This window comes from Gymnogyps californianus, chromosome 3 (assembly GCF_018139145.2).
Source record: "Gymnogyps californianus isolate 813 chromosome 3, ASM1813914v2, whole genome shotgun sequence".
Taxonomy (NCBI): domain Eukaryota; kingdom Metazoa; phylum Chordata; class Aves; order Accipitriformes; family Cathartidae; genus Gymnogyps; species Gymnogyps californianus.
The window spans coordinates 77593221-77614762 of record NC_059473.1 but is presented as its reverse complement, the minus strand read 5'-3'; the positions used below and the strand labels follow the sequence as shown (position 1 = coordinate 77614762).

Below are 21542 nucleotides of genomic sequence, written 5' to 3'. Positions count from 1 at the left end.
ACAAAAAAAGCCCCCAAAATTAGTTCTAGCTCAAAAGTGTGAGCCCCTCACACTGCTCAGGTGCTCCATTTGGCACAAGGGAGGGGGAGAAATACAAGACTTGCTCTGTTAGAGCACGGATACCTTGAAGCAGTTATGAAACTGCAGCCCAAGACACAGAGCTGAACAATTAACCTTTTACAAGAGCCTTATTAGCTCTACAATGAACACCGAGGAGATAAAGTCATTGGGACAAATACATTTTACAAAGTCAATTACCTGCTTGTTTGGTTTATCAAAGCTGAGGTAATGAAATTACAGGACAGTTCACAGGGTGACTACCACACCACAGCAAAACCCTCCCAAATAAAGGAATTGATCCCTATTGCAGGCTGCAGCAACACTTCATATGGACTCTCTCAGAATACCTGGAGAAAGCAGGTTTAGACACCTAGGAAATAAAAGCAGCTCAAATTTTACTCGGACTTGAGAGAGACAACAAGTTAAATCATGCTGTTCGAGACAATAGTATTGAAAAGGCCTTTCAAAAGTTTATTTTAAAAAGAACTAAGAGCAAAATCTTAATGGCTTGCCAGAAAACTATCCTGCTAAAAATCTCACACTAGATAACACATTTTGAGTTTTCTCGAAGTAGTAAATAAAACAGATATATTTATATATATATAAAATAGATATATTCTTACTTTCCAGTCTTCACTATGGCAAAACCAAACACTGATTTTTTTTTTTTTCTTTCTTTAATTTACTCTGTGGGCATTTACTACAAAACTACAGCACAGAACAAATCCAAAAATGTTATGGACCATCAGCAATTCCCAGATTTTTGGTGCTAAACCTCACTTCAAGAGAGCCATGAATGTTTTGCACTCTCGTTCCTCTCCCTCCGCTGGCACTCTCTGCTGTATCAAGTACCAGCAATCTATGGCAGTGCATTTGTAGAAGGAAGCAGCAGGCACTCAAGGCTCAACCTCCATGCTATAAGCATTTCACTCTCACTTCAGACTAGCTCTAGTCTGCTCTCACAAAACAATGTGGCTGAAGCACATCTTTCAATCTAGTTTTTACCAAAAACCGAATCTGCTCTTTGTCTTTTTGGGTGCTCTGGTTCGCATTGCAAATGGGTCTTGAAGTGAGGAGGACAGGCATGTGATTTGCGTCAAAAGGTTGCTCCAATCCAGTCTTCTCACTCCCGGAAGGCTGAAACAGCTAGCTAGTCCACCTGGACGTCACCAACTCTGCCCAGGGTCACAAAGGCATCTCCACACTGGACTCTCTTGCACAGGTAGGATAAAACACAATTCCAGAACAGAATTGTTAGTTGGTCCTACACAGAGAGAGCAGAGGTCTTGGCAGACCTTATTCAGTTTGGCCGTGTACTGTGCCTCACTGGTTGGAAAACCTGCTCTAAATTAGTATCAAAATAAATATCTCTTATCAAAGTGTAGATATTCCTGCTCATTACAGGGATCAGAAGCTAGCAGCGCTGGAAAATTTCTCCTCTGAAGACACAGGTCTCCTCTTAGCTTCCAAAATTATACATATGTTTTGGTTTGTTTACTTTAGTTATTAAACTGTTCTTATCTCAACCCACGAGTTTTACTTTTTTTTTCCCCCCCTCTTTCCTCCTCCTCACCCCGCTGGGAGGGGGAAGGGGGAAGCGGCTGCGTGGTGCTTAGTTGCTAGCTGGGGTTAAACCACGACAGGTTGTTTTTAGTGAACTACTCTGAAAACAAGAACTCATGGCTAAACAATCGGTACGTAGCATCATCACAAGGTTTTAATTTATTCCTGAAATCCGGTTCAAATGCTGGAACAGGTATGGTTGAATACATACGAAGTTGTGTGAAGACTATTCAGAGGATTTTGCTGGAAACGAGTCACACAAGAGCCAGACACTTCAACAACTAGAACACCACAATGAAGCATGGGAGCGCTCCAGGAGTCCTGAATGTGATCTGCACAACACCTCAACTCTTTATTCAAAAAGAGCCTGCAGAACAGAACTCAACCAGGAGACCGTAGGCACACTATTAAACCGTATGCTAAAAACTGGACTACACTCACATTTTAAAATCCATTAAGACAATTATGAGGCAGAAATCATTCTTTCATTTCCATTCATTGCCATGCCTGGTGATTGTCACTTAGTTGACCTATTTTTGTACCAACAGCGTAATAAAATTTACCTTGTGTTTTGGAAAGTATGGTTTAATACAGCTTTGTAAGAATCTAGCACTAACTGCAGAACAACATGCAGCAGGCCCTCCACGCACTCGACAACGCTGGCTAGAGGGCAAGAAATGAGTAACGTTTAATGGCAGGCCTATTTGGAAACTGGGTACAATCCGTATAGCCATATTCCAAAGTTAGGTTTTAATTTTCTGCCATTCTGTAAGGATATCTGACAATCAAATATAAGGCTAGTAAAGTGTTTCCAAGTTTGACAGCATTTCTATGGCTTTTCCTGCTTCCATCAGCCCCTTGAAACTGAAGTTAACAGCACTGAGTGTCACTGCTGGCCATACCATTCTGCACAGCATCTCAACTAAGTCACATCAGTTTTCCCAAGCAGCAGCTGCTAAGAATTATGGAGGAAGCAAAACATTATTCAAGAGAAAGAGCGATTTTCTCCCCCACTGCCTCCCACCCTTCACCAGAACAAAAATAAAACAAAAATCTTGAGTTTTGGAGAAAGGTTACAGAATCTTCTCTCTCCAATCCCCTGCTCTTTAAAAACATCCCAAAGATTACAAAATGTCTTCGACAACAGTAACGCCTCCCTCTTGCAACAGTCAGGACTCAGAAAGAGAAAGCAGAGAAACCTTTCTTTCCAACAGAAAGAACTAACTCCTCAGCCATACAGCAGGTAGTATCTGGAGGGCAGAGATCAATCCTCCAAAGAGGTTCTCTAGCCAGTGCCGTTGTCAGAAGCTGCAGGCATGTTTATCAGCAACCAAGATTGTAAACAGCTATGATTTAGCACCAAAACAGCATTTGTTCTATCATTTTTCCTACTTACTCCTTACTAGAAGGTATAGGAGTAAGATTTCATTGTTGAGTATTTTTTACATATAAGACTAAGTTAAACAGAACCACACAAGCCATTTAAAATGGCACACAAAACCACTAAATAACCACCAGATACTGAACGCAACAAGATGCAGTGAACGAAAGGGATTCTTTAGGTTGCAAAGCACAAGTGTTCTTAAAAGGTCAGTAGTTTCAGCGATGGGAATCAGCATCGAGCATCCCTGTTCTATTGAGCGTTTAATATCCTGCCTTTAAACACAATTTCTACACCCTTTTTCATCTCAAAACTGCAGTTAAAAATGCGTTCCTGTGCAGCCTACATACCAAAATGCCTTCTCCTTCCAAGAATAGAGGGATGCAGGAAAGACAAAGAGGGAAATGACTGTGGAAATGAAATTTAGAAGTATTCAGAGAAACTTTCTAACATTGCTTGGGGCCACAAGACATCATCCCAAAAGGCGGAACAGAAATCTAGCACTTCGGACATTTAACCGTGACTTGCAATGGGGAAAATTAAAGCCCCATTTTCACACTCACTGTGACCTTATGGCATACAAAAGCAGAGCCCGGTAACTTTTCCTCTTTGGCCTCAACTCAATAGTTTATTCTTTTCCCACGATAAAAATTTAGGTCATCCACCCTGAAACACCCCGGGGAGGAAAAAAAAAAAAAAAAAAAGAAAGAAAAACCACAACACAAAAAAACCAAAACAAAGCATTAGACCCCAGCGCAGCAATGACTCTGCAGGAGCAGAAGCGCGGAGCAGAGCGCGCTTTCGGGGAGGCGGGCTCGGACCCTCCCGTTTGCCGCCTGCCCCCGGGCACCGCTAAATGGCTGACAGCGACAAAAACACGAGCCCGCTGCCCTCCAGAAGCGGCAGCCCCCGGGGTCGCGCTCCGCCGTGCTCCCCGCAGGGCCGGCCGGGCGCCCCAGGCGGAGCGGGGCGGAGCGGCGCCGCTGCAGGCCCGGCGGGAGGCACGGCCCGGCACGGCCCCGCTCTGCCGCGGCGCGGGGGCGCGCGGGGCGGGGGGCGCGCGCCGCCGGCGTGGGGGGGTCGGGGGGGGGGGAGTAGAAGGGATCCCCGTGGCGGCAGGCGGAGGCGCAGGCCGGGCCCGGGGCAGGGCCGCTCACCGGCGTGCTGGTCCCGCGGCCACAGGTAGTAGGTGGCGGGGATGACGATGAGCCCCACGAAGCTGGTGAGGAAGTAGAAGAACGTGTTGCCGCTGTCGTCGTACTGGAACTGCTGCCCCGCCATGGCCGCTCAGCGCCGCGCCGACCGCCGGCGGCCCGGTCTCGCCGTCCCGGCTCGCGCGGGGCCGAGCCAGCCGCTCCGGGATCCCGCGAGAACGGGCGCTCCCCCGCCCCCTCCCGGGCGCCGCCGCGGAAGGAGACGTGTCACTGTGCAGCCACCATAGCCATTGTGGCGTCACGGGCGGCGCGCGCGCGCGCGCCCCCACCCGCACTCCCGCCCGGCCGCTGATTGGCTCGCTGAAAGCCCCGCCCCTCGCCTTCCGCCGCGCCGCGCGAGCCGCCTGAGGAGAGCCGGGAAGGGTGGGCCGTCCCGTCTGGTGCCCCCCACGTCCCCGTCCCGTCCCGGTCCCTGACCTCGGCCCCGTTCCTGACCTCGACCTCATCCCTGTCCCCGTCCCGAGGGGCGTCGTGACCCCGACCGGCTCCCGCCGGCGGGTGGCCGAAAGCGATGGCCTGCAAGGACGGGGGTGCTGACGCCAGCCTTGTCCCCGGGCTGCAGCCTCTTCCCCGCAAGATGGCGCCCCTGCCCCGGGGTAGCGCCCCGGCCGCCTCCTGGTGTTCCACTGCCCTCATCCCCGCGCCAAATAGGTGTCCCCGGGAATTGCTGGGGCCTTGAGGCCGGGGAGAGGCGCGAAGGGCCTTTTGCGGCGTGCAGAGGAGCTTGTGGCGGCAGTGCTGGGTCCCAAGTGCGCTTGAAGCTGGGCTGCTCTGCGGCAGCGGTGGGCTTTTGCGCTGGGCGTGGGGCAGTGAGGTCTGCGAGGGGAACGGGAGCGGGGAAGGCTGCAGGAATAGGGCCAAGGAAGAGAGGAAGGCGATGAGAGTAGAAGCCAGGAAGCAGCATTCAGGGGGTAAATAAGGGACCAAAAGACACAGTGTTCTTAACGTGTAAGAACTTGGATAAGAAAAGTAGTTCAGACATACGAAGTCCTCAGGATTTGGAGGGTGGACCCTGAGCAGCCGTGTGAGGGCACACATTTAAAATGTGTCTAATTCTGAATTTAGCTGCAGGAATGATCATACTCTACAAGAGGATGTGACCCTAAAGGTGTGAAATCAAAAGGCAGATGCTGTGTTGGCATTCATCACACCATTTATGGCAAGTTACCTCTTTGAAGTAGAAAAGGTTGCTAATCATGCCCATTCATGAGAATATGCCCGTCTACAGCTTCACGGTCCAGTGTACAGCCATTCATAAATGTGAGCTCATAAATATCTCACAGTTTCAGTACTTGCAAGTTCAGACTACGGGAAAACGTGACACAGAGGTGGTGATGGCATCACAGGCAAGGGAAGCATTAGGCATACCTTAGTGGGAAAGAAGTGCTGTCCCAACATTAGACTGATGCAGGAAGTGGAGAGAAAGGTAATAACGCCACAACCAGTGAGCGGCACCAAATGTCCTGGTGCCATGATATAGTAATCCGTAGATGGAAGAAATCTCTTTCATTTTTCTGGGAAAGGATTTTGTGTTAATTAAAATGTTTTTAAAAAAAGATTTTATTTTTTTCATTGATACTTTCTGTAATTGTTCCCAGTTAGGTCCTCGTAAGGTTCATAGGCAAAGTTTAAGATACTTCCTTCTATGTCTTTTGCTATATACACTGCCTTTGAGTATTGTACACCCTCTGCAGTGACGACAGCTCTTGCGGTAGCTGTTTTGGAAGATACCTGAATGCATGAAACTCGCCTCCCTCTGTGGGTTTCTAGTCCTTAATGTTTCACAGTGAGGCAGTGAAAAGCTTCTGTACAGTAAAGATGCAAGACAAATAAAAACCTACACATGTACTTAGCCCAGTTTTGTAAGCAGAGGAAATGCTCTTTCTGCAACTGTGTTCATCTGCTGAGTTTGTTACTTCAGTCAGCTAAAGGGGCAGAGCTCTCGAAGACGATTAAGTTCCTACAGGTTTTGTGAAAGCAACCTGTTGGATGAGGAAGGCTTGTGGGTGCACCAGCTTGAAGGACCAGCAGTGGGTGAGCTAAGATCTTACTAGACTGTAAAATCCACACGGGAGACAGTGTGGGTAAGTGCGTGCCCTGTAGAAAATCTCTGGTCAATGCGTTCAGCCGATCACAGGAGCCAGATCGGAAGGAGAGCAGGCATCACTCATGTTGCAGATGATGAAACTGCTTCTTAACGCCATTGTTTTGGAGACCAGCTATGGATTTTCTGTCAGTTGTTGGCAACATTGCCCCTTTGCCCTCTTGGCGTGTGAGGGGGATGCCTGTGGCGTTAATTGACTTAGTGAGGGAATCCTAGGGGACTGCTCTCAGCCTCATCCTGTCTCTGCTTTCCCCCTGCCAGCCTGTTCCAGCTGTTAGCCAGGAGCCACTGGAGAGGAGGGCCTGAGAAAAAGAATTCCTGCTCTCTGGCTCTGGTAGTGCCCAGGTCCCTGGCCCAGAGGTGGGATGCCCAGTAATTGAATAGCAGTGAGCAGAGGCCATTCTAGCATAGACCCCAACGGTTTGTGTGACTGCCGTTCCTTATGTACACAATTTCCGCATAAACAGTGACGGTGATCCCTTGCTTCCCAGGGGAAAGGGAGAAGCAATGTTACGTTTTCCACTCATGGCCTGTCTGCAAGGTCACCCAGGCAAAAACAACCCCACCTGCTTGGATTTCAGAGGCAGCTGGGTCCAGTGGAGGTGAAGACAGCATTATGGGAACTTCCCAGTAGATAGCTATTTCTAAACCAGAGGAATTTCATCTTCCCAAAATGCTCTCAAAATATTTCAAGCATCCATTGTGTCAACTCAGAAAAGCACTCTTTTTCGTGACACAGCACTGTCACGCTACTAGCAGTCGTAGTGGGCCCTTCCACGTGGGCAGGGTCTGCGCAAGTGGGTTACTGCAGCCGTGGGGGCTGCACCCAGCATCTCACGGCACACTTTTGCGGTCCGCCTGGCTTCCCTTCAGCACCCTGCGCCAGGTTCAAATTGCTCGGTGTTATGTGCACGGTCATTCGCGCAGTGGTTTCACAGTCACCAGCACCTCTTGCACATCCACTGGTGATGTTTCCGATCTCATGGTAGATTGTCAGCTGCTGACTGCCTCTACCAAGCGTGCACCTTCAGACTTTTATCAAGGGAATGTTACAAAAATGCAGCCTACTGAGTTCAATCCTACCTTAATTCCTAAGCGCACAAGCCAGAGACCCAAATTACTGGCAGGAGAAAGAGTGCTTTGACAAGATTCCATAATCTCTGTGGAAGAAAAGCAAAAACAAACCTGGTAAGGTACCAAAGATGACAGTCAGACTGCTTTAGCGGGTAGGAATGGTGAAATTTAGAACATTTCAGCTGTAACAGATACGTAGTTTCCAAACAGAGTGGAGGATTTTATGATTGTGAAATGGAAATTACAATCTAGTAGATATGCCTACAGCTGTGGGAACTTGTCCCCGAGATGTGATGACCTTCCTGATCTTCCATGAGGTGGTGGACTGCCTTCCTGCAGCCAATGGAGTCTGGGGAGCAGGGACTTCCAGAGGGAGTGACTGGCCGGCAGATGGTGTTATGGAAATTACACATGCCAGCCACCATAACAGGGTTCGACTCTAGGTTTCTGCTGAATCAATAAGCCAAAAAGAGATTCTTCTATAAAGTCCTTTTTATTAATAGCGCTACAGCTCGAGCTGGGTGCCTCCGAAGAGGGACCCCGAACAAAGAAATCCCTGGGCGATTATACCCTTACAATCTAAGTTCACCACCCGTCACGCGACAGTTCGGACCAATAGTAATATGAAGGTCTGGGGTCTTCTTGCTTTTTATCGGTTTGATTTGCTTGCTGTTTTGTTAGTAAGCGCTTGCTAAGCGGTCATCTTCTTTTATAATATACAGTGGTTCTGTATCCTGTTTCACATCCTCTTAGGTCGGTTTCAGCCCGTTCTATAGTTAGCTATTTGGCATGTTGTAATATGGTTGTTACAGTTCATATACCACAATCTATAGGCTTTGTCTACTCTAGCTATTAATGTTTAAGCTGCTAGTGCTAAGTTTTGACTAACTTTTTCTACAACAGTCCTCCCTTTGTTTTTATTAACATTCCTGTTATCATATGGGAGCAGAATATTTGTAGCTTCTCAGGTGTGAGCACAGCTGAGTACAGCAAATGTTACAACATTGAATACAAACAAACTGTATTACAAAGATCATTATAAAAACTAATAACCCATAAAGAATTCATTTTGCCCAAGCTCCTAAATCTGGTACCCAGGAGGCGAGCCAAGACCATACTTCTCGGAATCCTGCTGAAGTATTGTCCAATTGTACTTTATGCATTAATTTTACTTGTTCCCACAACTTCCAGACATCGGCTGAAATCCTTCCACTCTCTTCAATGTACATGGAACAACTCGTATTAATAATTGTACGTACTCCCCCTTGTGAAGCTAACAAAGTATCTAATGCCATTCTATTTTGCAGTCTCATTTTGGAGAGTTGCAAAACCTCTTCTTGTAATGCCGTAATTGCATCAGCAGTATTATTGCCAAGAACTTTTATTGCCACTGAAATGGTAGCTAAGGCCTTTTCTAATTCGCTCACTCCCAACCAGGGAAGAAACCATCTAGTGAAGGAGTGGAATGCAGTCGGCCTTTCTATTAGTGGATTACTACGTTTGGTCCTATGAACAAATGTTTGTAACCATGATCCTGATTCCATAGTCAAATTTGAGAACACAGAAATATTAGGAGTAATGGCTCCTAAGGTACAAGTTCCTGACCAATGTCCTGGTAATGTTTTGCGAGCTCTCTTACCGCATATGCAAACCCACCCTTTTCCCTCAGGTACAGGCCAAGGTGTATTGGAAAAGTCCCCAAGTATTCCCACTATTCCTGTTTTCATTGTTTGGTTACAGTCATCAAAGTTGCCCACAAGGGTAGTACCATTGCATAGGAGCTTAAATTGACTGGGAAGAGCCTGACATTTTACACATTGGATATTTGCTCTTTGCTCCTGGGATTACCACCTGCCATTGCTGCGAATCAATGGGGTCTCGATGGAAAGTAGTTATTTGGTATAAGGATCCCTAACGGGAATGCTTGAAGCTGAGTGACTTGGGAGGTAGGTACATATCCAACAGTTAGTTTTCTTAGTGATTTGGACTGTGGTTTGTGACAAGTTAAAATAGAGATTTTCTCTCCACTTGTAATGGGACTGTACAGACTTAGATATTCCCTTTATCTGTGTAATAAGCACAGCGAATGTTAATAACTTTACCCATAAAATCTCCATAATCTCTCCTATAAGGGTGGTATATATACCACGAGGGGTAAAACCCCTTATTAACAATCTCAGGTGGTCCACTTAACCAGGCATCTGGGGAGTCCTGCGTCCAAGTAGCTCTGGAAAAGAAAAAAAAATGACACAAATTCAGAACTCCTTCATCCTTCAGAAATTCAAATGGTTTCAGTCTCCAAAGTAGCAACCGTGATAGATTCCTCCGTCACTGGTCGTTGTTCATCTACTAAATGATCCTCAGGTAGCCATTTAACGTGTGAGTGGTGGATCCAGGCTTCCTTCCCTGTAACCTTTACAGCAAAGTAAAAACTTAATAAGACAGTGTACGGCCTCTCCCACCTGGGTTCCAGTTTAAATTTACAGGAAAATACTTTTAATAAAACTTTATCCCCAGGCTGCAAATCGTGTACCTGTATCTCTGGAGGGGTGGGTTGGTACCACAGAGCATGCTCCCTTTTAATTTTGAAACTTTCTTGTAAATTTAGAACATAGTGTGTTAAACACTCATCTCCATTCAAGAGGCTGGTTTTGGTGGGGATATAAGTTCCCAGTATAGCTAAATGTCTCCTAAAAAGAAGTTCAGCGGGTGATAGTCCTAAGGGTTGCCGTGGGGCATTCCGAATGTCTCATAAGGCTAAATTTAATGCTTCTGGCCATTTTAACCCTGTATGTATGCAAATTTTAGCTATTTTTTCCTTAATAGATCGATTCATTCTTTCTACTTGCCCAGATGCTTGAGGGTGATGAGGAGTGTGCAATCTCTTTTCAGTCCCTAAACTCTTATAAAGTTGGTCGATTATTTCTGCAGTGAAATGCAAACCCTCTGATTCAATAGATTCTGGTACTCTGTACCTAGGAATAATTTCTTTAAGGATGTCCTGGTTTTGGCTGGGACAGAGTTAACTCTCTTCTTAGTAGCTGGGACAGTGCTGGGTTTTGGATTTAGTGTGAGAATAATGTTGATAACACGCTGATGTTTTAGTTGTTGCTAAGTAGCGCTTATCCTAAGCCAAGGATTTTTCAGTTTCCCCTGCTCTGCCAGCAACCAGGTGTGCAAGAAGCTGGGAGGGAGCATAGCCGGGGCAGCTGACCTGAACTAGCCAAAGGGATATTCCATACCATGGAACATCATGCTCAGTATATAAACAGGGGGGTGTTGGCGAGGAGGGGCGGATCGCAGCTCTGGCATCGGTCAGCAGGTGGTGAGCAATTGCATTGTGCATCACTCGGTTTTATTTCTTTTTTTCCTTTTTTTTTTTGTTATATTCCTTTTCATTACTATTATTATTACTATTGTACTTCATTATTATTATTGTTAGTATTATATTTTACTTTAGTTATTAAACTGTTCTTATCTCAACCCACGAATTCTACCTTCTTTGCCGATTCTCCTCCCCATCCTACTGGGAGCGGGGCCGGGGGGGAGTGAGGGAGCGGCTGTGTGGTGCTTGGCTGCTGACTGGGGTTAAACCACAACAAAGGAGAGCTTTTATTACTCCTCCAGTGTCTGCTTTTCTTGTTGGGAAAGCCTCTACCTGTCCTGATAACTGGTCTACTGTCACTAGCAGATGTTTATATCCACGCACTGCAGGCGTATCAGCATAATCTATTTGCAATCTTTGGAATGGGAAAAACGCCCATGGTAGATTTCCCAACTCACGCTTTTATATTTGTTGTGGTTTAACCCCAGCCAGCAGCTAAGCACCACGCAGCCACTCCCTCACTCCTCCTCCCACTCCCAGTGGGATGGGGAGGGGAATCAAAAAAAAGTAAAACTTGTGGGTTGAGATAAGAATGGTTTAATAACTAAAGTAAAATAAAATACTAACAGTAATAATAATAATATAATTGTAATGAAAAGGAATATAACCAAAAAAAAAGGAAAAAAAGAAATAAAACCCCAGGAAAAAAAACAGTGATGCACAATGCAGTAGCTCACCACCTGCTGACCGATGCCCAAGCAGCAATCTGCCCCTCCCAGCCAACTCCTCCCTGTTTATATACTGGGCATGGCATTCTATGGTATGGAATAGCCCTTTGGCTGGTTCAGGTCAGCTGTCCTGGCTATGCTCCCTCCCAGCTTCTTGCACACCTGGTTGCCAGCAGAGCAGGGGAAACTGAAAAGTCCTTAACTTGGGATAAGCACTACTTAGCAACAACTAAAACATCAGCGTGTTATCAACATTATCCTCGCACTAAATCCAAAACCCAGCACTGTCCCAGCTACTAAGAAGAAAATTAACTCTATCCCAGCTGAAACCAGGACAATATTTGATAATTTTTGACAGGTAGGACAGGTATTAATAATTCTTTTAGCAGCTCCATAGACACCTGGGGCCACCCATACTTACTGTACTTGATTAGCCACTGCTTGCATTCCTCCATGAGCTCTATCATGGAACCATCTAGTTACAGTCATCAAGTATTTCTTCGGTAAGACAGGTTTTCCCCCTATTGTCCATATTCCATCTTCATCTTCCACTGCTTCCCACTTTTTCCACTGTTCCTTTTCTTCACTTGTCACATCGGATTGGTATAATTCTTTTGGATGGTCAACATCGGGCCATGAGCTCTTATCTGAAGTAACTGCCATAATCTTCACCGCAGGTTGACAAGCCGCGGCTTTCTCTGCTGCATCAGCTAAGGCATTCCCTTGGCCGATTACAGTAGTGTCCCTTGTGTGGGCTGGACAGTGAACCACAGCAATCTCTTTGGGAAGTTGAATTGCGTCCAACAAGTCCCGAATTTCTGCTCCATTAGCCACAGCTTTTCCCGAGGAGGTGAGAAACCCCCGTTCTTTCCACAATATGCCTATTGCATGGCATACGCCAAAAGCATACCTTGAATCTGTATAGATGGTTACTCGCTTTCCGCTTCCCAGGCGAGCTGCTCGGGCTAACGCAATTAACTCTGCCCCTTGAGCACTGACCGTTGCTGGAAGAGGTCTGGCACCTACAACCTGCCATTGGTCCGCAATTGCATAGACAGTCTTTCATTGCCCATGTGAATAGTGATGATCCATCTGTGAATAAAACAAGATCTGGGTTTTGTAAGGGGAGGTCTGTGAGATCTGCTCATGGCTTACTAATAGTGTGGATTACCATGTCACATCGGTGATGCTCTTCCCCTTCTTCAGGTATTGGTAGTAGTGTTGCCGGGTTCAATGTATTACACCTCTTCAGGGTCACATTATCTGCATTTAAAAGAGTTAGTTCGTATTTATGTGCACAGTGGGGAGACAAGGCTTGTGTCGCATATTGCTTGAGAAGTAATTCAACTTCATGTGGCACGTCATAGATCGTAATTGGGTGCCCTGATACTAAAGATTGACTTTTTTCCACTATGGTAGCTGCCGCTGCCACTGATCTAATGCATGTTAGAGCTCCAGCTGCCACCGGATCCAGCTGAACGGAATAATATGCCGCGGGTCTTTGATGAGGTCCTAATTTCTGCATTAACACTCCACTAGCCACCCCTTTTCGTTCATGTATATACAGATCAAAAGGTTTTGTGTAGTCTGGAAGGCCTAAAGCTGGAGCTGAACCCAAATCCCTTTTATAGCTCTAAAGGCTTTTTCCTGTTCTGGCCCCCATGTAATGGGTTCTATTTCTTCATTTTTTGTTGCCTCTGTCAGAGGTTTGGTTAGTTCTCCTAATCCTGATATCCACGGTTGGCAAACCCCAACTGCACCTAAAAACCCTCGTAGCTGTTTTTTTGTAACTAGCCGAGGAACTTCTATTATAGCTTTTACTCTTTCTGGATCTATTACCCACTGTCCTTCCTTTAAAATGAATCCCAGATATTTTACTTCCTTTTGACACAGCTGGAGCTTGGATGGAGATGCGCAACGTCCCTTGGTTGCTAAGGCAGTACGTAAACGTGTAGTATCTTTTAAACAGTCATTACAATTTCTACTAGCTATTAGTAAATCATCTACATATTGCACTAAAACTGATCCACCAGGTAACTCAATATCCTTTAAATCTCCTTTTAATATCTGAGAAAATACGGTGGGAGACCCAGTAAACCCCTGTGGAAGGTGAGTCCATGTCAACTGTTGCCCCTTCCAAGTGAAAGCAAACGAGGGTTGGCTTTCTTCGTCGGCGCGAATACTGAAGAATGCTGCGGTCAGATCAATCACAGTAACACACTGAGCCCAGTGCGGTATTTGCAAGAGTACCTTAGAGGGATCTGGCACTACGGCGGGTGGGACAGTAACGTGCGGCTCAGTTGCTCTCGAATCGTGAACAAGTCGAAACTCGGGATCCCCGGCTTTATCCAATCTGTTTTTTCTTCCTGGTGACGTTGGGGTATTATATGGGGACTGACACACTTTCAGGATGCCTTGGGCAGGGTACCGATCTGGCTTTGAGTGCTTTCCTCCGCTCCGCGGGGACCGGACGCTGCTTCACAGCAGGGGGCGCGCCGCCCGCTGTTTTCACGTGTGACGGTTGCGCCGGTCCCGGCGGTCCCGCCTCGGTTCCCCCGTTGACCCCGCAATTCCCCGGGCACCGCTTCCAGGGGTTTTGGTAGCTCTAGGTGGGGATTCTGGGCTTCAGGTATTACGCATACCCCCCCGCGATTATCAAATCAGTACCCCTGGGTGGTAGATGTAATTGTACATCCAGGGTTTGGACGAGATCTCTTCCTAATAAACAAGCTGGGAACTCTTCTGCTGTTACAAATCTTCCCCACACCCCTTTATTTCCTATTGTTAATAGGAATGGTTTACTTAAAATGCGTTCTCCTTTTCCCATTACCCCTTGAATTAATACCTTGTCCTGTGATACAGATCCCTTCAGTACAAAATTTAAACGTGATAGTGTTGCTCCTGTGTTGACTAAAAATTCAACTTCCTTTCCTTCTGTTTTCCCAATTATATGTCTCTTATGATTCAGCTGAGCTTCCCACATCCCATAGACTCCAATTTCCACAGAATCTTCTGAGTCCTCTGCCTCCGGTCATTGCGGATTACTTCTTGACTCCTGCCTTACACCTCCCGTGTCCAGTTCCCTTCGAGCCCCTCTCAGATGAAGCAGGCATTCTCTTTGCCAGTGACCAAGTTTCCCACAGTAATGACACTTTTCCTCCCAGTTATTTCCAAGTCTTCTCATTCCTCTTTCAAATCTCCAGTCTGACCTACCTCTTTCCCTGTCTTGTTCTCTTCAAGGGGGAAATCCCCTCCCTCGCCCTCTTAGTTGTAAATTCTGTGGCAGTGCTGCCACTAAAAGACTAGCGTCTTGTTGCTTTTCCTGTTTCTTTTCCTTTGCAAGTTCAGCTATATGTTTTTCCTCCCGTCCATCAAATATAGACACTACCACTCTTAGAATCTTTTGTAATGTCTCCCCTTGCCACCCAGGCATATGTTCGTTAAAATATTTCTGTATATCTGGGGCAGCTTGATCAAAAAATACACTTGCTGCTAGTTCATTGTTAAAGTTCTGCGTGGTCATTCCTCCATATTTTAATAAAGCTCGCCATGATCATCCCCAATAGTCACTAGGGTGTTCATCTAGCCTCTGCCTACATTCCTGTACTTTTGTCCAGTTCACTCCCAATTCTCCACAAACTCTAATAGCTTCCACTAAATTCTGAATCGCTGTCTGACTGTTGGCTCTGTCTCCTGCATTATTATAATCCCAATTTGGATCATTTGCCAGCCAAGGATTCCTATTTCCCCCAGCCTGTCGCGTCAATTCTGCATCCTTTTCAATTATCTTATCCCTTTCATCAGATCGAAATAACTCCTTCAATAATATTTGAGTATCCCCCCATGATGGATTACATCCGGTACAAATATTTCAAAATAATTGGCACACCGATCCACATCTTCCCTCAATCTAGGCCTTTTACTCCCCGACACAGCTAAATCTCCTGGATTCCAGGGTTGATTAGCAAATACAAGCAATACTGGAGGAGGAGCGTTAGCTCCCCCCGCTACAGGCTGCATTGCAGCTGGATTTGGAAGAACATTAGCAGAAGCAGTAGCTGGAGGAGTGGCAGAAGCAGTAGCAAAAGATGGGTTAGAAGAAAGCGGAGAGGAGAGTGCATAGGGTGGAGCAGATTCCACAAGCATATCTGTTGGATCACTTACGACTGCTGCAGCTAGAGTCATAACCCAGATTCTCTGTGAACTTTTCCAACCACCTTCTTCATGGCAGTCATATGTCCAATTGTCCCATACACACCAAAAATCCATTTGAGAAGGTTTTTCATCTTCCAGAATATGTCATAGTAAAGTTAATTTATTTTGGTCAAAGGATCCTTCACCAGGCCACCCCCCCACCCCCCATCCAGTCATCGCTGGCCATTCCTCCTAGCACAATGCTATTGCTCATTTTTTTAATAGACTTGCAGTGCCATCTGTTTTCCTCCAGTTTTCTAGTACCTTGGCTAAGGGCATCCCCTTCTTTATGCCGGGTATGTTCCCCATATCCGTATGCCAAATTCATGCGCCTTATGCTGATCAGGCTGTGCACACCTCTCCTAGTGCACTTCCGAGCTGGGACTTGAGCCCACTCAAACCCAGAATATCCAGAATTTAGCAGCAGAATTTTAACACTCACCGGTTGGCACCTCCCATCCTCAAAGTTCCCAGGTGAACTCATCCGATGCCGGCAGCTGGATATTTGGAGACAAGAGGGTCTGACATCCAACAGTTGCCTAGAGTCCCATGTGGGTCACCGAACTGTTATGGAAATTACACATGCCAGCCACCATAACAGGGTTCGACTCTAGGTTTCCGCTGAATCAATAAGCCAAAAAGAGATTCTTCTATAAAGTCCTTTTTATTAATAGTGCTACAGCTCGAGCTGGGTGCCTCCGAAGAGGGACCCCGAACAAAGAAATCCCTGGGCGATTATACCCTTACAATCTAAGTTCGCCACCCGTCACGCGACAGTTCGGACCAATAGTAATATGAAGGTCTGGGGTCTTCTTGCTTTTTAGTGGTTTGATTTGCTTGCTGTTTTGTTAGTAAGCGCTTGCTAAGCGGTCATCTTCTTATATAATATATAGTGGTTCTGTATCCTGTTTCACATCCTCTTAGGTCATTTTCAGCCCGTTCTGTAGTTAGCTATTTGGCATGTTGTAATATGGTTGTTACAGTTCATATACCACGATCTATAGGCTTTGTCTACTCTAACTATTAATGTTTAAGCTGCTAGTGCTAAGTTTTGAGTAACTTTTTCTACAACAATGGCAATCCAACACAGCGCTGGAGAGTTCTCCAGCTTACACTGTTGCCAAACAAGTCTGATAAGAAGTGATGGATTTCCAACGATTTGCCAGTTTTAGAGGTATATTAGTTTCCAGCAAAATGCAATGTGACATTATGTAAGTCTAGCATATCTGGGTCGTTAAACCAACAAAGGAAGAAGGCTCTTAGTGTGTGTAGGTGAGAAAGAGAAAGGATGACAGGTTTGCATGGCATATTTCATTGAAATGGGCATTGCTAACAAAATAGCTGTTTGTAAAAGCTTCAGAAGCACCTGTAGCCGTGCAAAACCTACAGGCATGAGAAAGGCAGCAGAATCTGCACTGTGTGTGTAGCTGGGACCCACCTCAGGCTGCCTGGCGGTGTTGGGTGGCAAGGCAGATCCCTGCCTTTGTTCTGCTCCTGGTCCACTCTGCAGGCAGTGTCACACAGGAGCCTTTGTGTTTGGCCAAGCTATTTTAGAAATGTTCTTCCTCTATGTGTGTCTTGTGACACAAGATGGTCCATTCAATTAGTTCCAGTCAGCATGAGTTGCGTGCGAGCAACCTGAAGAGCCATGAACCAAAAAAACTCTCATGAAGAGAAATACACTATGGGAGGGGAGGTGCCTGCAGCTAGTTCCACTAGGGCAGGTGAGTGCCTCCACTTCCCTGCAAACACCACTGCCCTCCTCGCTGGCACTTTTTATTGCTGCTATTTTATTTATTTCTGGCAGGGAAGCCAGATTCAAATTGACAGCCCGGTGATCCACCCTGGGACCGCAGTGGACCTGTCTTCTTTGGATTTGCATGTTGGTTTTGATGGGAATAAAACTAGCAGTTGCCCAGAACCGTAGAGGAGTTGAGCTGTACAACACGTCTAACATGACCATACAAGGAAGAAAGGTCCCATGTTGTAACCTCTTCTTGGGGTGCCCACAAGAGTGTAACTCCCTCTGGTTGGGATTACCACATTCTTGCGTCCCTCCATGTCCAATTTGCTTCCAAACATGGGTGAGAAAAGATATGTATCCTAGTCTCCTTGGCATGCTTCCTAACATTTTGGTGCGATTTCCACAAAAACTTCCATAGATCTACTCCTGACTAGGCACAAGGATTGGGCCAGACCGATAGCAATGGGATGGGGGAGGTGGGGGAGAAGCGCTGAAGGGCAGTGGTGTGGAAATCTGTAGGATGGGGAAACGGAGCTTTCCTGGGCAGCATGCTGAGTACTGCAAAACTTCATGTGGTGGGTAGTTACACATGACAGGAAATTGGGGGGGTTTCCGGCTGAGAGGTGACAAATTCAGGAAAAAGGTACTAGAGCAAGTTGCTGGCAGCTTGTGTCTCAGTTGTGTAGAGGTTAATGGCAGCCCAAAACGCCACAATACTCCTGAACAAAGTGCGGTGCCAGAAGGGCCAGGAGAGTGGGAAGATAAGAGCTTATGCACCTCATGAGCTCATCTGTGATGTTTGGGTTGTGATTCCTTGGAGTCTTACCCTTAGCAGAAAATCCAACAATTGAGTTACATTGGGAATCAATTTGGTTGGCGTCTTGGCCTACTTTCTTCTTTCCTGTTGGGTGCGAGGGAGTAATCTTGAGGATGCAATACTGAAGCTGAGCAGTGCTTTAGGGGTTGAGGGTTTCCACTGACCTAGGTCCAAAATGCTGACCTTTCTCCTCTTCCTTCTTTCTCTTTTCCCATCTTTCTCTCTTCCTCTCTTTCTTTCTCTCTTTCTCTTCTTTCTCTCTCTCCTTTTCTCTGCTTTTCCCCCAGCCTCACACAGGGAGCAGCCATGAGGGTTTTGCCCTTGAGGAGGTGCAGGCTTTGTGCAGGGCTTCACAGGCATCAGAACAGGGCACTAATGTTGGGAATACTAACAATGAAAGCTGGAGCACCGCTGCTGCTTCTCTGGAAATTAATAAGTGTTGTGGTTAAATCCAGCAACTGGGACTCAGGGGTATTATGAGGATAGGCACAACAAAGATGCAGTAAGTGGATTATCTGAAAAGTCCTCCCCCCCCTTTTTTCCTCCAAGTTTCCCATTTTTGTTTGAATTAACTATTTTATGCCGTAATTTTAAACATGGCCTAAAAATGATGCAATAGCACTGCCTTCAGAAACAGGAAATAATTTGTAAATTATGCTTACTACTTGGCATTCAGAGCTCCTCAAACAATATCTGTTTTGATAGTTGACCTTGTACGTTGGGGAAGACAGAAGTAAGTCACAAAGATTCCTGCGGGTTAAACTATTTTCCAAGCTGATTATGAAGCTTAGAGCTCAAATGGTCTTTGCACAGAAACTCACAAAATACCTTTTCTTTTTAAAGGGTTATCACCACCTAATTCATTTTACCTCTGATTTCGCATTAGAGGTATTGTTTACTCCTCTGCTGCTCAGAAAATGCTCAGGAAGTGTGATATTATGGTCCGCCCCACAAGCCTGCTCCAAGGTACAGCAGCTTAGCACAGCATAACGCGGCCGTCTGTTCACCGTGGCTGGGCTTTGTTAACGAATATTGTTTGAATGTTTAAGAAGGGCTTTCCCTGACATTTTATTTATTCTTCAATAATCTCAATCATGCTGCTAGTGATCAGGTTAAATTCCCATTGACACCGTTGCCTGGCTGCTAGCGATGCAAGATTTGCCCAAGAAATACCTGCAAAACCATGAATGCAATGTTAGGCACAGGGGCTTGTGCTGGCTTCCAGAGCCTTTTTATCAGCTTTCGTTAACAATTGATAATTAACTACAGTTTCCCAGTTTACTTTGTCCTCTGCTTATTTTTCAGGGGCAAGAGTGTCTGGGTTTAGATTAAAGTGTCAGAAGGCAACGGATAAAAATTGTTTTTCATTAAGATTAAAAAGCAAATATCAAAGAGAAGTCATGGCAAAAATAAAAGGGACTTTAAAAACAGTCCCTACTGGCTGAACTGATGTACACCTCGTATTTGTGGCTAAAGCAGATGCTTGTTGGTATGTACCCTTGATATAGAGAGTGGAGCAAGAGGAGGCACAGGGAAGGGCAACTGAAATGATCAAGGAGATCGTCTTACAGTCATCTTACAGGGAGCAAAGAGGCAGGCTGGGACTCTGCAGAGGAGGTGGCTGAGAAAGGATGTGTTGGACGTTTACAAAGCTTCGGCAACAGCCAAGTGGAAGAGCTGCTCGCAAGAATTGCAACAGCAGCATGGGGGAAACTGGAGGAAACTTGTAGGAGATTGGTTTAAAACAGACACTCTTTATACAGACGGTAGTGAACTTTTGTTGCTGGCAGCTACACAAGGCTGGGGGAGTCAGACAGTATCAGCAAGTTGATAAAGGGGTTAGATGGACAATAGATCCATGGATGGATACTAAAAGGACTAGGCCCTGAACATCCCTAGCACAGCAGCGCTAGATACAGCAGAGAAAGGGGGCAATGGGCTATAGGAGGTGGCTAGGCTCACGTGCTCTCACTGGATAGCCTCTCCTATTGCCTCTGCCCAGTGAAAGCAGCAAGACGTGTGCTTATATTCATGCATACCCACTGACTTCAGCCCCCTCCTTCTGGTGGAGGGATTTCTTTGCTTCAAAAAACTACCTTTTTTTCGTGAACAGCCTTCTCGTCTGCAGTGTAATCAACAACCTCTTGAGGACACATTGACTTTTCCACTTCTGCGTCAGAACTGTCCAGCCCAAGGTGATTTCCACTTGGTTCCAACCATCCCAGCTGAGACCTTTCATGCAACGGGAACTGGCTGCAGCCTGGCCACACAGCTCCGTGACATGTACTTCAGTGCTGCCCATGGTAACAGATGGGAAGTCTGCAATAAATGAAGACGGGGTGAAGCCTCTTTTGTAAGCGGTGGAGCCAGGGAGCGCTCTGAAATTGTCCTGGTGCATCACAGCAGCAGCAAAGTCTGTGACACTCCCAGTATGGGGCAGCTGCAGCCATGAGATTTACCGGTGAGGAGCTGGGACAGCTCATGACAGAACAGAACATCAGCAACTTATAGCTGCGTACCTCTGGGCACACTGAGTGCCTGCCTGAATTGTGTACCCAGGGTGTCAGGAGTAAGATGGCCTTTGGTGCCAGACTCTGATCTTCTGCTCTTTCTGCATAATGATCATGGGAGATTCAGGCACAGAAGGCAGGGAGTGCTGGTAAATGTTTGAATCAGAAGGATTTAGCCTAACCTAGGGGGGACGGGGACATGCACATCTTTGCTATGAATAGGGCCAGGCCACCACTCCAGGAGGTCCTGACCACCTAGTGATTCACGCCAGGCCAGCAAATACACAATAGCTTCAGCCCAGCTAAATGCAACTCTCATAGCTGCAATGGGGGTGGCATGCCCAGACAACGGGCAGCTTTGCTCTCAGTGGAGGTGTATTTTAAAGCTTTTTTTTTTACCTTGATGTCTGCTAAACTGTATGAAGTAAAGATCTGTAAGAACACCATTATGTGTTTTTGTATTAATTTTTCCTTCACTGATTTCCAGTTTGCCTTTTTTTTTTCCTCTTTAACTATCAGGCTGACAAACCCAAAGCTGTATTGTGTTCTCCATCTTGCATGTCAGGCACCAGGTGATAAAGATCTGTAAACCAAATGCAGAGGCTGTGCAAGCATAATGAAGGGAATAATGTAATTCTGTAGAGCTTTTGTTATCATTCCTCATGAAAACACTGTACTTCGTGACATAATCTGCGACCACAACCTTTTCAAACATGGGCTACTATAGAGAGTTATTACTTAGGTGAGGTGAGGATGTAGGATTGATTTGTACAATGTCATCATACCATGATGACACTGATTCCATTACCAGTATTTATTTTCTAAGCT

At 46.1% G+C, this 21542-nt stretch overlaps 1 protein-coding gene across 2 annotated transcripts in view; it reads right to left on the bottom strand.

Moving 5' to 3' along the window:
* SEC63 (SEC63 homolog, protein translocation regulator) overlaps positions 1-4319 on the bottom strand; it is a 62880-nt gene extending 58561 nt beyond the window's left edge. For both annotated transcript variants that reach the window (XM_050893601.1, XM_050893600.1), the window contains exon 1: positions 4162-4319. In XM_050893601.1, coding sequence (XP_050749558.1) covers positions 4162-4285 — 124 coding nt within the window. In that variant the 5' untranslated portion in view covers positions 4286-4319. The remainder of the gene's footprint in view (positions 1-4161) is intronic.
* Between the last annotated feature and the right edge of the window lie 17223 nt (positions 4320-21542).